The sequence below is a fragment of the Dendrobates tinctorius genome, unplaced genomic scaffold (genome assembly GCF_039654945.1).
Source record: "Dendrobates tinctorius isolate UK_male_01 unplaced genomic scaffold, ASM3965494v1 ptg000158l, whole genome shotgun sequence".
Classification (NCBI taxonomy): Eukaryota; Metazoa; Chordata; class Amphibia; order Anura; family Dendrobatidae; genus Dendrobates; species Dendrobates tinctorius.
Genome location: NW_027361825.1, coordinates 24,025,327 through 24,041,421, shown reverse-complemented (window position 1 = coordinate 24,041,421; position 16,095 = coordinate 24,025,327). Strand labels below are relative to the sequence as shown.

Below are 16,095 nucleotides of genomic sequence, written 5' to 3'. Positions count from 1 at the left end.
ATTTAAACTGAATACCTCCTCAAATTACCATGGTTTTACTGATTCTGAAACAGTTTCTCTTTTTCTTCTGTGACCCTCCGTTCCAAACTTATGTCCCCCCAATAATGGTGCAAATTTTCCCTTTAATCAACTGTGTGTGTACTACAGACATTTACTTTTTCTCCTCTGATGCTGGCCAATCAAAACACAACCACGCCCACAGACATGTTCTATGGTACACGCCCAGTTAGTTGTTGGAAAATTTGCACCATTATCACAAGGGGGCATAACTTTGGAAGGGAGCAGCATGGAAGAAAAAGAAAATCTGTTCCAGAATCAGTGAAAAGCCGGTGTCACACTTGCGTTGAATACGGACGAGTGGTATATGATAAAACATGTTTAATTTAAAAAATCCAATGAACAATCCCCTCAAAAGGGCTTGTACACTGCATTGGGGGTGAGTGGTGCTGATAATGTTATCACCGCTGCTGAGAAGCCAGCAATAGGCCAAAATGAAATGAAACCTGGTGTTAAATTTCCCTATAGCTCCACCTCAGGTGAAGTGAAGCATTGCACATCATCCATTCAAATCAATGCATTTGTAGTAACCTCTGTGTCACCTAATATACAGAACTAATTATTATTATTATTTTGCAGGTGCCAGAACAGGTGAATATTAAAGTACCTCCCTTTGCTGCCTGACTCTTCAGATCTCCTGTACCAGGATATATACAGTCTGTGTTTGCAATGTCTGATGTCCCCTCTCCTCACTTGTTACTCCTTTTGTACAATTTATTCTCAAATTTACCAGTCTCAATGCTCTCTGGGTTCTGCTGTGGCCACTTTCTTCATACAACAGCACCACACCTGTCTCCAGGTTATGTGCGGTATTGCGGTTCAGACCCATTTCATTAATGGAGCTGATCAGAGGCAACCATAGACAGGCGGGGATCAATTCTGGAAGAGGAAAGCATCCACGATTTCCTAGTCCTGTACAACATGTTTAGTCTATATGCCATAGGCACCCTGCTGTTGCGATTCTTGACACTGCATTATCTGACACCAATTACTTGGTTACGTTTAGTTCAGTGACCTGAGCCTGGTGTCCCAGAGAGCCGAAGTCATCTCCAGCCTCATCCCTATGGCCCTCACACCCTATATAGCCAAGCGTGATATTACCGGACGTTACGAGCTGACCCCAGGACAATATCTGATCATTCCTACCACCTACATGCCTCAAGAGGAGTCGTCCTTCAACGTGAGGGTCTTCACTGAGACACAACACACACTCAAGTGAGAAAGCCCCTAATACCCCTTCCACCCTCATCCATGTACTGACTCTCTTGGTTATATTAATGTGCCAATTTGTTTCTCTACAGGGAGATTGACTGCAAAGTCATAGCTGAAGTAAAAGTGTTTCAGGTACGTTGTCCCTTGGGGCATTGTAGATGTAGCACAGGTGGTGAAAGGGCCCAGATCACATAGGTCCATTGGAAGGTTCTTGCTCCCATTAATATGTCATTGCGTCTTCATGTCACCGTTATATAGTGCTGTAGTTCCCTTATGTATCATTGGGAGCTATGGGTGCTCAAGAGTTGAGGCTGTCTTGTGACTGCTACCTCTGGACTCCCATAGCTATGGTGGCCGGCTTGTGACTGCTACTTCTGGACTCCCATAGCTATGGTGGCCGGCTTGTGCCCACTACCTCTGGACTCCCATAGCTATGGTGGCCGGCTTGTGCCCACTACCTCTGGACTCCCATAGCTATGGTGGCCGGCTTGTGACTGCTACTTCTGGACTCCCATAGCTATGGTGGCCGGCTTGTGCCCACTACCTCTGGACTCCCATAGCTATGGTGGCCGGCTTGTGCCCACTACCTCTGGACTCCCATAGCTATGGTGGCCGGCTTGTGACTGCTACTTCTGGACTCCCATAGCTATGGTGGCCGGCTTGTGCCCACTACCTCTGGACTCCCATAGCTATGGTGGCCGGCTTGTGCCCACTACCTCTGGACTCCCATAGCTATGGTGGCCGGCTTGTGACTGCTACTTCTGGACTCCCATAGCTATGGTGGCCGGCTTGTGCCCACTACCTCTGGACTCCCATAGCTATGGTGGCCGGCTTGTGCCCACTACCTCTGGACTCCCATAGCTATGGTGGCCGGCTTGTGACCGCTACCTCTGTGTCCCCATACCCAGGCTAGTAGTATTTCTAAATAAGGAATGTCCTGGTACAAAGCACATCTGTCTCCTAACATTACACATGTAATATGGCCTCTCCTGCAGGAGGGTGCGCTTCGGATGAGCAGCGATGATTTCAAAAGACATTTCACCCGCCTGTCCGGACATGACCAGGAAATCAGCCCTGAGGAGTTGCAGAGCATCATGGTGCAGACCACTTCCAAACGTAAGCTGGGAAATCCGAATACCAGGGCTGTGTATACTTAGGCCGGCTTCACACATGCGACATTCACGGTCCGAGAATGGCGCGCGATGTCCAGATCGGCAGCGGATCTCCTGATCCGAACTCAATAGCCTCACAGGCAGCAGGCATAGACGGGGCTGTTCAGATCAGGGCAGGAGACCAGTGATCGATCCAAAATCGGGATCTGTTCATTTTGGATGCGAGTTTACATGAGGCAGATTTACTGCATAACATTTCTGCGACTATTTATTCTTCTGAATGGAGTGTGCAGAACTCAGTATGTATTATTTTCACCTTTACAGGAAGAGCAGCATTAAAAATACTCATGTATTTCTTGGGGATAGAAGAAAAGTGATGGATCCCACCCTAGTTGTAATTCTATAAATACTAGACATTACCAATTGTACTGATCCTGAAGTTTTAGTCTTTATTATACTCCAGAGCTGCATTCATACTTCTGCTTTATTTTTACACATCTCCCACGTAGGGTTCTTACCTGTTCTTTTTTTTTTTTCTTCTTCTAGATTCGCATCTTAAAACTGACGGATTTTCCATTGACACTTGCACCCAACTGGTGAAAATCGCAGACGTATCCTTACATTAACGCAGCTTCCCCTATGAACAATTCTAGACATTTTGCACCATCTGGTGTTCCCTAAACAGGATCCGCGCTGTGTCTTGTAGTTCCACAACATACATAAATCTCCTTAACACAAGAACCGCAGCACAGCGGGAATGGGAAGCTGCAGGCAGAAGAATTTAGGTATCTCTGGAGCAAAATAAAAGAATGGGAGGTAAATGTCTGATCGTTCTCAGTGGATGTGTAAACGAGCGTGCGCAGAAAAGATCGACCTCAGCTGAGGACACCTGCGTTTTCTGTTCCAGCATATATTTACAAAGTACGACTGTGACCGATCCGGTACAATGGACGTCCAGGAGTTGCGCCTGGCACTGGAAGCTGCTGGTAAGAGATTATTATTTGCATTTCCTAAAATGTGGGAATTATGTGCTTTTAAGGAGGTCTCCACCCTTCTTGTATGTTCTAGATGGCTAACTGGGCTTTAAAAATAATAGCACATGTTCACCTGGCGATCCCCTGCTGCTCCTCTGTTTCGCTGGCTGGATCACCTAGATTGCCTTCTCTTCGATCTGAATTTACAGCAGTGATGAGATGGTTGGCAGCATTACTGCAAGAGTAGGAGAGGAGACCAGCAGGGAACGTCAGGCAATCATATTCCATCACTCAAGCGCTTTCCCTTATGCATATGTCCTCATGTGCGCAACATATTTGCAAGAACGACATTGATCTGCATATACAAAACGGGTTACAATGCAGTACATACACCTTCACTCTCCCCTTCACTGAATATTGTGTGCAATATTAGAAATGGGTGCTTTTAGAAACAGCGCCACACCTGTCCACAGGATGTGTCTGGTATTACAGCTCAGCTCTACTGATGTGGTAGGGATTAGATGCAATGTGTGAATAGGTGCAGTTTTCTATTTGGAAGACACATCTTGTAGCAGATTATATCCCCAGAAGACAAAAGGATGGAGTCTGAAACTCAGCATGCCCGATCCTTCTCTCTTCCCACACAATGTCAGGGTGACAGGCAGACTTACTTTGCTCTTATGTGTATGCGGTCATTTAAGAAGGTGGGAGCAATATGGGAATAGCCTAGACTATAAAATTGTAGATTACAGGTGAATGTCCTCTCTCTCTTCCTTCAGGTTTTCAGCTGAATAATAAACTTGTGGAGCTGCTGTGTATTAAATATGGCAATGATCTGAGGCGGGTGGATTTTGACAGCTTCCTTTCCTGCCTAGCACACCTTGTGGATGTTTTTGGTAAGTGAAAATCCAATATTTTTTGCTGCCTTTTTGCTTAAAGGGGTTGTGTTATGAAGACAACAGTTTATAAAATAGCTGCGGGCTGTTCGATTATCTGGTCTGACAGCTGAGGGAGCTGCAGCTGCGAAACTGCAGCAAATTGCTGTAAACCACATGCAATTTTTGCCCTTTGATCCCTTAAGATGTACATGCCTATAGCCCAGTCCCTATTGGACCATTTTCTCCTCTGTCCCCACTTTCTCATTTGGATCCCTATGAAGAATATTGGAGATATTTCTTGCCAATTGTTTATATCCTGTGGCATAGGGTTATAAAACCCCCTTCAGTGTGCAGCTAGCTCAGCAGGGGTCAAGCCTCAAAGGGCAGATCTCACATTTTGAGTCAGCTATGATTTCCTAAGAAGCTATAGAGATTCTATAAGTCCTGGCCGTACATTGTGTATATTTCAAAGATCCCCAGAACATGGCAAGTGCCCGGCTGAGTCTCGACCCATTCTAGCACCCAGGTGTATGAGAATACATAGAACAGCCTGTAAAAACCAGATAGCAAAGCTGTGTTTGGTCTTATCACATAGCCGAGGCTTGGCTCAATTAGTTGGTGCCATAACTGCCACCCTAGGAATGTCCAGAAAGGCATTCTGATCTTTCAGAATTTTTGGAGTTTGCAGCTGTAGAGGCAAGGGGACAGTATTGGAGTGACCCAAAGGGGATAAAGGCTAGTGTGCGGCCATGTGGTCCCTCTCTCTGTGATACATGTGGTCCACGTTGGAAGTGAGGACCATGTCAAGTAATGTGCTGAGAAGGAACCAAAGAGATAGCTGGCAGCTCATACCCCATGATCTAACACCCAGTAATCAACATATATTCTGCTTATATCTTTTGTCCTACCAGTATCTGTATTTGCATATCTGACCATTGCATATGTGTAATCATCGTGTAGTGTATTGTCTAGTGTGCCCTTAAGGTGATTAAATATATAATTTAACTTGGGCTGCTCGTTTATCTCTATCAACAATTCAATTTCTCATTTTAACTTTCCATGCTACCGGGGCTGGTTTCTGGCCATATATAATCCTGTTAACGGATTGGGCTTATATTTAACGAGGAACTTGGGGCAGTCCTACAGGGCTGGCAGCGCTGTTTGACTGGTGCTAGTAAAAGGGACCCTGGCAGCGCTGTTTGACTGGTGCTAGAAAAAAGAGACCTGTCTGGGTTGGGAGCAATTGTGGTACCTTGTCAGTGACTGCGTGGGCTGCATCATCTCACTCCCCATGCCTCCCTGGACCTTTGTGGACAGGGGGTGCTTGTCGGAAAGTCACATTAGTGCCAGTGAGACTGTACCACATGTTCTCGCTGACGTAATAGTGACATCAGAGGGTGGTGAGGTTTCGGTTCGTCACATGTGGTGGCAGCGGTTGGATTCTGTGTGATCTCTCCAGTGCCATCCTTCACAATCCTGAAAATTGCATTTCTATAAGTGCTCAACATATCCAGGGAAACTCACCTTCAGGGTGTGGGGTCTGAAAACAATTAGGGTCTCTAAGGCTGGCTCCATTTTACCTCTTCTCTATTATACACACAATTGTTTTTTTACATACTAAGTATCCAGCGAGTAAATGATGTATGTGACATTCTATTCCAGATCAATGCCGGAAGTTGGATCAGAACAAAGATGGCGTTGTTACTCTTGTGGAACGGCAGGTAAGATTGAGAAGTAATTTACCAGAGTTTCCACCCCCTGATGTATTATGACCTACTACTTCTGCCAACAAATTGGAACTGTGCATAAAACTGAGTTTTTTGGGGGAGTGTTCCTGTGGTAAGCAGAGGTGGAGCTTAATATTTATGTTCCCGCCCATAAGGTGCTTGATATATGTTGCATTGAGTTTCCGCCTCCAAATAATTACCCTCTGCTTTATGCAAGTGATATGTCTGTGTGTAATAAGAAAAATTGCTACTTGTGTCAGGACGTTGGGTCTGTTTATTAAAGAAATACTCTTCTTGGGTAACCCTATATCTAATCCCTGCCCCCTTAAAGTGTCAGTTAAGTACAGGCTGCCGATAACAGCAGCTAATATTCTGCTTATAATTTCCTAATATTTACAAGAATATACACAACAAAAATTGGCAAACAAATGAGCAGGTGAACAGTCGTTTGCGGATGTATTCTCAGACAATCGGTCGTGTTGAATTTCTTTTTCACCCAATGATGCAGCCATTGTTTATTAAGGGCAGAAAGAAAAAAAATCCAACATGGCTGAAATGTTTTTTTTTTTCTCTCTATATGACACTTAAAAATATGATCTTATTATATTCACAGTGGTTGCAGATGACGAGGCTTCAGTGAGGTCACCAACCACATCACGTGCTCACAGAAACTACTTGCCACTGGCAACCGGACCTTTTCGAATAAAGGATTTTGGACCCCCCAAGATGACATTACCTTGTTTTTATGTTTGTGACTTCTACAATATCTCCTGTCAATAAAAAAATAAAGTTCTCACTGGTACCATTCTGTTAAATGACAAACATGGGAACGGACACCTTCGAACAGCTTTTGAAATTCTGTAATTTTTAAAGGATTTTTTTCCAAAAAAAAAAAAAAAAAAATCATATACAGGTTTTTAAAAAGAGGAGCAAATTTAATTTACACAGAAGTACTAAATGTACATCATTCTTTTAAAAAACTCATTCTACATTATAAATACAGTAGAAATTCTTTTATAGTACTATATTTAGACCGTGATGTTTGGTTGGGAGGGGAAGGAGAAGGAAGATGAGAGGATCGGGAGGGTGTAAAACAAAAATGAAGAAGGTAAAGAAGGGAGGAAAGATGGGCGGTAATGAGTTTGGAAACTTTTGCCAAAGAAAAATAAAATAAAAATAATAATAAATACCAAACTGGTAATAGATTACTAGAATATATAGGGAGCAGAGGGGGGGTTCAAGACTACATCCATCTGGATGGGAGGGGGGCTCTTCCTTAACATTACTCTCGCACATAAATCCTATGGACATGCTGAACAACACTTATGATCCTTTCATTGACATTTTATTTTCCGGCTATTGGTCCATCATTTATTATTTTGTTTAATTTTTGGTACAATTATTGATGCTGATTCAGCTAAATAATGTATCACGGGAAGGAGGAATCTGCACAATTTTGGTCTAATTTTGCACAGATTTTCAATAACACTGTATAAAGTGAACGCTGAGAGTACGATACGTTATCCATAGGCAGGTGTGAATCTCAATGAGGCTCAAAGGCCATTAAATCACCATTTACGCAACCATCCTCCTTTACCAATTTTTTTTTTTGACAGAGACTCTTGCATCCCCCGATCCAGAGCAGACGTGTAAGCCCGACTGAAAGGAGTGGATATCCAATTGAGTCATTGACCGTCCCCCCTCAAGAAAAAAAAATAAAAAAGGCAAAAAAAAAAAGAAAAAAAGAAAAGTGAATATTCCACATTTTAGTTGTCCGTGTGCACTGTGCATTCATTTGCCATTTCCCCATAGGAAAACAATAATAAAAAAATACAACACAGAACATAAAAAAATCCCCTGACTTGATGCTTGAATAACTTAAAGAAATATTACAATAATTTTAATACGCTTTTGTTTTTTTTTTAAGCCAGTCCCGTCTCCTATAAGTCCCGTCGTCGGTCTCCTCGTTAAGGTCATAAGTTTTATTTAAATTTTTTCATTTTTTTTTCCTTTTTATTAACAGTTCAAGTTGAGATGAGATAAGAGATGGGAAGGAGGAAATAGGAAAAAACAAAACAACAAAAAAAAAAATGAACGTTTTGAAGGCAACAGATCACCGGTTTTTGTATGCGTCTTTTAAAGGTTTTTCTTTTTGCAGCGGCTCGGGGAGAAAAAAAAAAAAAAAAAAAAAAGTCTCGCTCCGAGACGTTACTACAATACAATGCTTTCTGACAGGGACGAGGCACAATCTCTCCACAGAGCCAGTCGCCGCATGGTGCGGGCAAATAAAGAAAAAAAATAATTGAGGCTTAATCCGAAACTGAGTGCCCTTCCTGTTCAGGTACTGCAGCGTTTCTTGTCATGTCCATGTCATGAACATCTGGCTCCCCGGCCATTGAATTGATTTACTTCTGATGGCTCGCTCATAATTTCTGATTCCACCTGTTATCTGTTTAACGTCCTGGCACCCAGGCCGCCATTGTGGTTGGGTGTAAGGTATGAGTCTGTGCGGTGGACCGGTGATGAAAAGGGAGAGGAGGAAGAGGAGTGATGGTACGAGGACTGCACTGACGAGCGAAGAAGGGTGTTGGAGCCTGCGCCACTCTGAGGCTGCTGAAGATTGAGGATGCTGTCGATGGCGCTCTGAAGGTGCTCGTTCAGAGTGTCATCTTGGGGGCTGTCGCTGGAAAAGCTGGCATTATCCACATCAAAATGCTCCGACTTCAGCCTCTTGGCGGAGGGCAGCGGCATCTCCCAGCTCAGTTCACTCTCGTTCTCCGTTGGCTCAGTCTTGATTACCCGTGTGAAGAAGCCAGGATCTTCATCCTTGATGTCTCTCTTTGCGCTCATGGTCATCTCCTCGTTCTTGTTAGACTTGCTATCCCCCTTGCTGAAGAAGACCATCTCCGAGCTGTCTTCTTTCTTTATCTTCTCGATGTCAGAGACTCCTTGTGTCTTGTGGGATGTAATTACGCTCCGCGAGCCGTCCTCCTGCTTAATAGTCGGCGCGACAATCGGCAACTGCATCGGAGTTTCCACCTTCACCCGGCTATCCGCCGGTTTGCCCATCACGAAGGCATCCACGTTCTCTCGATATGTTTTGCGGAGAGGGAGCCGACAGTAAGTAGCCAGGGGTTTCTTTTCGGCAGGCGATGAGTGGTCTAGGGTACCGTTCATCTGTCCCATGGGTGTGGTCGTGGTGGCCGGGGTAGGGTTTACTATCGTCTTGATAACCGTGCTGGCAGGGGTTGTCGGAGGAGCCGGCGGCTGTGGATGCGGGTTTTGATGAATGGGATCCAAAGCTGTATTGTGGATAACTTTGCTTAACCCGGCCTCTTGTTTGATCTTTAGTTTCAGCCCAATGCGACTACGCGCCTCATACGTCTTGATTGGAGGTTTGCTGCGGGAAGGGAGTGCGTCATCGTCTGCATCGAGTGAGGGGGAGGCTTTGGCCCAAGTCACGGAGGGCGATCCCCCACTACTGTGCTTGATCACTAATTTGGTAGGGTGTATCGGAGTGGAGGTCTGTACTGCAACCGGTTTCAAGATCTCCAGAGCTGGAGCAGGACAAGGGGAAGAAGACATGGAAGCCACAGGGGAGACAAGATTTTGAGGCCGTGATGAGGAGGAGGAGGATACATATTCATCTGTAAAAGAGAGGTTTAACAGAAAAAAAAAAGTTAAAAAAACACCAAGCAAATGACATGAAAAAAAAACGTGATGCAGTTTCATGTTTTTTCTAATCTTGAGCAATGCCTTTAAAATAGATGGTAAATCATTAACCCCTTCATATTTACATCATATTTCATGTACCGGACTTTGATGCGGGCTCTGATATTAAATCAGTCGTCATGTGCGAGCTCAATCAGTTGTCATGTGTCCTTAACTGCTGTTGGTGAAGTCGTCAGCAGGATCTTAAACGCGCCGGCATGAAGCGCGTCATTCAGGCCGCCCATAAGCGTCCTTGCACGCGATTGCTGGGTGTCGGATTGTCCGACAGTCAGGGGCTCTATCTACAAAAGACCCCCGTGCCTGTAACCACAATACTCCTGAGAGATTGTGGCATGCATTCATAGGAGATTGTGATTTTTGATATATATAGCAAAAAAATAAACCTTCACCCAGCCCCAGATCCGGAAAAATGAAACGCTACGGAAAATGGCGACAAAAGCAAAAAAATTATTTAATTCTCATTTTGGACGGTTTTTTTTTCACCATTTAAATAAAAAAAATAAACTATACATGTTTGGTATCTGCATACTCGTACTGACTTGGAGTATCATAATGGCAGGTCAGTTTTACCATGTAGTGAATATGTTAAATAAAAAGCCCAAAACACAATTGTGGAATTTCGCTTTTTTTGCAATTTCACCACACGTGGAATTTATTTTCCATTTCCCTGTACACTTTATGGTAAAATAAACGGTGTCATTCAAAAGTACTATTTGTCCTGCAATAAACAAGCCATATTGATAGAAATATAAAAAAAAGTTATGGCTCTTGGAAGAGGAAAAAATTGTAAAAAAGAAAAAAGGAAAATGGCTATGGCATGAAAGAGTTAAAGGGGATGTCCAGTGATAACTGACTGTTGGGGATCTGACCTCTGGGACCCAGCGGATGTCTGTTAATCCATTCGTTCTCTTTGGGGCAGCCAGGAACCGCTGAGGACAGCGCTCAGCAGTCCCATAGGGAATAAATGGTGCGACGGATGACAATAAGCACTGCTGATCCATTCTAACAGATAAAAAATGTCCCCAACTTGCCGAACGGCACAGGTCCCAGTGGTCGGACACTTAACAATCGACATATTGTTACCTATCCTGATGGGGGACAACTTGTTTTCACTGGACATCCCCTGTAATGCATTGTATGCTGCCCCCTAGTGGTAAGAGTGCATATGAAAACAGCAATTCCTTGGATTACAGTAGCCCATGTACAGCAAGTACCTGGTCGTTCCTTCGCGAATTGCCGGTCCGTAGACAAGGCCACTTTCTCCTCCTGGATAAACATTCTGTCAATCATTACCATTTCTGCGGAAGGACTCACTCTCTGCAGAAGGAAGAACACAAATGTCAGATTAAACTACGAGCACGAGAGATATTTAATGTATTATGTTGATATTTAACCATCCCCCTGGCAAGGACTCATGAGATCCAGCATCTGATTTGCCACTGAATTAAAGGGGTTTGTGGGATAAATGGCCTGTGCAATCCGCAAAGAACATTTATACACCTATAATTACGCAGCGTCCAAAGCACTGCTCATTCCTGATCATGGGTACAAAGCCTTATACATCTACAACTACGCAGATTCCTTTATGGAAGGGCTGGGCACATAAATCAATATACATAGAGTACCGGATTATTCCAACTATAAAATACATTTTTTAACAGGAAAAACTCTTGTTAAAAAGAGTTTGCATCTTATAGTCCACAGGCAGCTTCCTGTGATGGAGAGCGCTGACACTGTGTCCTTACCAGGCACAGAGAGAGCCACCGTCTACTTCTGTCTGACATTGATCTATGTGATCAGTGCAGAGCAGGAGAGGAAACTGTAGGATGTGGTAACATACAGTGCGAGTGTATGCCTATACGTGCATGTATCAGCGCTCTGTATGCCTATACGTGCATGTAGCAGAGCTCTGTATGTCTCTACATGCATGTAGCAGAGCTCTGTATGTCTCTACATGCATGTAGCAGAGCTCTGTATGTCTATACATGCATGTAGCAGAGCTCTGTATGTCTATATATGCATGTAGCAGAGCTCTGTATGTCTATACATGCATGTAGCAGAGCTCTGTATGTCTCTACATGCATGTAGCAGAGCTCTGTATGTCTCTACATGTATGTAGCAGAGCTCTGTATGTCTATTCGTGCATGTAGCAGAGCTCTGTATGTCTATGTGCATCTGTATATAGTGTGCATGTATCAGCGCTCTGTATGCCTATACGTGCATGTATCAGCGCTCTGTATGCCTATACGTGCATGTAGCAGAGCTCTGTATGTCTCTACATGCATGTAGCAGAGCTCTGTATGTCTATACATGCATGTAGCAGAGCTCTGTATGTCTATACATGCATGTAGCAGAGCTCTGTATGTCTATACATGCATGTAGCAGAGCTCTGTATGTCTCTACATGCATGTAGCAGAGCTCTGTATGTCTATGTGCATCTGTATATAGTGTGCATGTAGCAGAGCTCTGTATGTCTATACGTGCATGTAGCAGAGCTCTGTATGTCTATGTGCATCTGTATATAGTGTGCATGTAGCAGAGCTCTGTATGTCTGTGTGAATCTATCAGAGCTCTGTATGTCTATACGTGCATGTAGCAGAGCTCTGTATGTCTATGTGCATGTAGTCTGTATATAGTGTTCATGTAGCAAAGCACTGTCTGTGTGCATATATCAGAGCTCTGTATGTCTATACATGCATGTAGCAGAGCTCTGTATGTCTCTATATGCATGTATCAGAGCTCTATGTCTATGTGCATCTGCATATAGTGTTCATTTAGCAAAGCTCTGTCTATGAGTGCATGTATCAGCGCTCTGTATGTCTATACGTGCATGTAGCAGAGATCAGAGCTCTGTATGTCTATACGTGCGTGTAGCAGAGCTCTGTATGTCTATGTGCATGTAGTCTGTATATAGTGTTCATGTAGCAAAGCTCTGTGTGTGCATATATCAGAGCTCTGTATGTCTCTGTAAGCATGTAGTAGAGCTCTATATGTCTATGTGCATCTGCATATAGTGTTCATGTAGCAAAGCTCTGTCTGTGTGCATATATCAGAGCTCTGTATGTCTCTGTAAGCATGTAGTAGAGCTCTATATGTCTATGTGCATCTGCATATAGTGTTCATGTAGCAAAGCTCTGTCTGTGTGCATATATCAGAGCTCTGTATGTCTCTATATGCATGTAGTAGAGCTCTATATGTCTATGTGCATCTGCATATAGTGTTCATGTAGCAAAGCTCTGTCTATGAGTGCATGTATCAGCGCTCTGTATGTCTATACGTGCATGTATCAGAGATCAGAGCTCTGTATGTCTATACGTGCGTGTAGCAGAGCTCTGTATGTCTATGTGCATGTAGTCTGTATATAGTGTTCATGTAGCAAAGCTCTGTCTGTGTGCATATATCAGAGCTCTGTATGTCTCTGTAAGCATGTAGTAGAGCTCTATATGTCTATGTGCATCTGCATATAGTGTTCATGTAGCAAAGCTCTGTCTGTGTGCATATATCAGAGCTCTGTATGTCTCTATATGCATGTAGTAGAGCTCTATATGTCTATGTGCATCTGCATATAGTGTTCATGTAGCAAAGCTCTGTCTATGAGTGCATGTATCAGCGCTCTGTATGTCTATACGTGCATGTATCAGAGATCAGAGCTCTGTATGTCTATACGTGCGTGTAGCAGAGCTCTGTATGTCTATGTGCATGTAGTCTGTATATAGTGTTCATGTAGCAAAGCTCTGTCTGTGTGCATATATCAGAGCTCTGTATGTCTCTGTAAGCATGTAGTAGAGCTCTATATGTCTATGTGCATCTGTATATAGTGTTCATGTAGCAAAGCTCTGTCTGTGTGCATATATCAGAGCTCTGAATGTCTCTATATGCATGTAGTAGAGCTCTATGTCTATGTGCATCTGCATATAGTGTTCATGTAGCAAAGCTGTCTATGAGTGCATGTATCAGCGCTCTGTATGTCTATACGTGCATGTAGCAGCGCTCTGTATGTCTATACGTGCATGTAGCAGAGCTCTGTATGTCTATACATGCATGTAGCAGAGCTCTGTATGTCTATACATGCATGTAGCAGAGCTCTGTATGTCTATATATGCATGTAGCAGAGCTCTGTATGTCTATACATGCATGTAGCAGAGCTCTGTATGTCTCTACATGCATGTAGCAGAGCTCTGTATGTCTCTACATGCATGTAGCAGAGCTCTGTATGTCTCTACATGCATGTAGCAGAGCTCTGTATGTCTCTACATGCATGTAGCAGAGCTCTGTATGTCTCTACATGCATGTAGCAGAGCTCTGTATGTCTATTCGTGCATGTAGCAGAGCTCTGTATGTCTATGTGCATCTGTATATAGTGTGCATGTAGCAGAGCTCTGTATGTCTATACGTGCATGTAGCAGAGCTCTGTATGTCTATGTGCATGTAGTCTGTATATAGTGTTCATGTAGCAAAGCTCTGTCTGTGTGCATATATCAGAGCTCTGTATGTCTATACATGCATGTAGCAGAGCTCTGTATGTCTATACATGCATGTAGCAGAGCTCTGTATGTCTATATATGCATGTAGCAGAGCTCTGTATGTCTATACATGCATGTAGCAGAGCTCTATGTCTCTACATGCATGTAGCAGAGCTCTGTATGTCTATTCGTGCATGTAGCAGAGCTCTGTATGTCTATGTGCATCTGTATATAGTGTGCATGTAGCAGAGCTCTGTATGTCTATACGTGCATGTAGCAGAGCTCTGTATGTCTATGTGCATCTGTATATAGTGTGCATGTAGCAGAGCTCTGTATGTCTGTGTGAATCTATCAGAGCTCTATATGTCTATACGTGCATGTAGCAGAGCTCTGTATGTCTATGTGCATGTAGTCTGTATATAGTGTTCATGTAGCAAAGCACTGTCTGTGTGCATATATCAGAGCTCTGTATGTCTATACATGCATGTAGCAGAGCTCTGTATGTCTCTATATGCATGTATCAGAGCTCTATGTCTATGTGCATCTGCATATAGTGTTCATTTAGCAAAGCTCTGTCTATGAGTTCATGTATCAGCGCTCTGTATGTCTATACGTGCATGTAGCAGAGATCAGAGCTCTGTATGTCTATACGTGCGTGTAGCAGAGCTCTGTATGTCTATGTGCATGTAGTCTGTATTTAGTGTTCATGTAGCAAAGCTCTGTGTGTGCATATATCAGAGCTCTGTATGCATGTAGTAGAGCTCTATATGTCTATGTGCATCTGCATATAGTGTTCATGTAGCAAAGCTCTGTCTGTGTGCATATATCAGAGCTCTGTATGTCTCTGTAAGCATGTAGTAGAGCTCTATATGTCTATGTGCATCTGTATATAGTGTTCATGTAGCAAAGCTCTGTCTGTGTGCATATATCAGAGCTCTGTATGTCTCTATATGCATGTAGTAGAGCTCTATGTCTATGTGCATCTGCATATAGTGTTCATGTAGCAAAGCTGTCTATGAGTGCATGTATCAGCGCTCTGTATGTCTATACGTGCATGTAGCAGAGCTCTGTATGTCTATACATGCATGTAGCAGAGCTCTGTATGTCTATACATGCATGTAGCAGAGCTCTGTATGTCTGTGCATGTAGCAGAGCTCTGTATGTCTGTGCATGTAGCAGAGCTCTGTATGTCTGTGCATGTAGCAGAGCTCTGTATGTCTGTGCATGTAGCAGAGCTCTGTATGTCTGTGCATGTAGCAGAGCTCTGTATGTAGCAGAGCTCTGTATGTCTGTGCATGTAGCAGAGCTCTGTATGTCTGTGCATGTAGCAGAGCTCTGTATGTCTGTGCATGTAGCAGAGCTCTGTATGTCTGTGCATGTAGCAGAGCTCTGTATATCTATGTGCATGTAGTCTGTATATAGTGTTCATGTAGCAAAGCTCTGTCTATGTGTGCATGTATCAGAGCTCTGTATGTCTATACGTGCATGTAGCAGAGCTCTGTATGTCAATGTGCATGTAGTCTGCAGTGTTCATGTAGCAAAGCTGTCTATGTGTGCATGTAGCAGAGCTCTGTATGTCTATATGTGCATGTAGTGTGCATGTAACAGAGCTCTGTATGTCTATGTGCATGCAGTACAGCTGTGTGTGCCTATATGTGCATGTAGCAGAGCTCTGTGTCTATATATATCTATGTAGCAGAGTGGTGTGTGTCTATATGTGCATGTAGCAGAGCTGTGTGTCTATATACGCACATGTAGCAGAGCTGTGTGTCTATATATGCGCATGTACTATATACGCACATGTAGCAGAGCTGTGTGTATGTCTATATACAGTGTAGGAAATAAGTATTTGATCCCTTGCTGATCTTGTACGTTTGCCCACTAACAAACATATGAACAGTCTATAATTTTAAGTGTAGGTTAATTTCAACATCGAGACA

At 43.4% G+C, this 16,095-nt stretch overlaps 2 protein-coding genes across 5 annotated transcripts in view; one reads left to right on the top strand and one right to left on the bottom strand.

Annotated features, from left to right (window-relative positions):
- LOC141051967 (calpain-1 catalytic subunit-like) overlaps nucleotides 1-6,756 on the top strand; it is a 51,585-nt gene extending 44,829 nt beyond the window's left edge. The window contains exons 11-20 of the mRNA XM_073549126.1: nucleotides 637-648; nucleotides 1,064-1,272; nucleotides 1,359-1,401; nucleotides 2,265-2,385; nucleotides 2,928-2,992; nucleotides 3,129-3,197; nucleotides 3,289-3,367; nucleotides 4,135-4,251; nucleotides 5,896-5,954; nucleotides 6,574-6,756. Coding sequence (XP_073405227.1) covers nucleotides 637-648; nucleotides 1,064-1,272; nucleotides 1,359-1,401; nucleotides 2,265-2,385; nucleotides 2,928-2,992; nucleotides 3,129-3,197; nucleotides 3,289-3,367; nucleotides 4,135-4,251; nucleotides 5,896-5,954; nucleotides 6,574-6,600 — 801 coding nt within the window. The 3' untranslated portion in view covers nucleotides 6,601-6,756. The remainder of the gene's footprint in view (nucleotides 1-636; nucleotides 649-1,063; nucleotides 1,273-1,358; nucleotides 1,402-2,264; nucleotides 2,386-2,927; nucleotides 2,993-3,128; nucleotides 3,198-3,288; nucleotides 3,368-4,134; nucleotides 4,252-5,895; nucleotides 5,955-6,573) is intronic.
- A 118-nt stretch (nucleotides 6,757-6,874) lies between these two features.
- BICRA (BRD4 interacting chromatin remodeling complex associated protein) overlaps nucleotides 6,875-16,095 on the bottom strand; it is a 101,828-nt gene continuing 92,607 nt past the window's right edge. For all 4 annotated transcript variants that reach the window (XM_073549123.1, XM_073549122.1, XM_073549125.1 and 1 more), the window contains 2 exons: nucleotides 10,907-11,009; nucleotides 6,875-9,607 (listed from right to left, as the gene is read on the bottom strand). In XM_073549123.1, coding sequence (XP_073405224.1) covers nucleotides 8,406-9,607; nucleotides 10,907-11,009 — 1,305 coding nt within the window. In that variant the 3' untranslated portion in view covers nucleotides 6,875-8,405. The remainder of the gene's footprint in view (nucleotides 9,608-10,906; nucleotides 11,010-16,095) is intronic.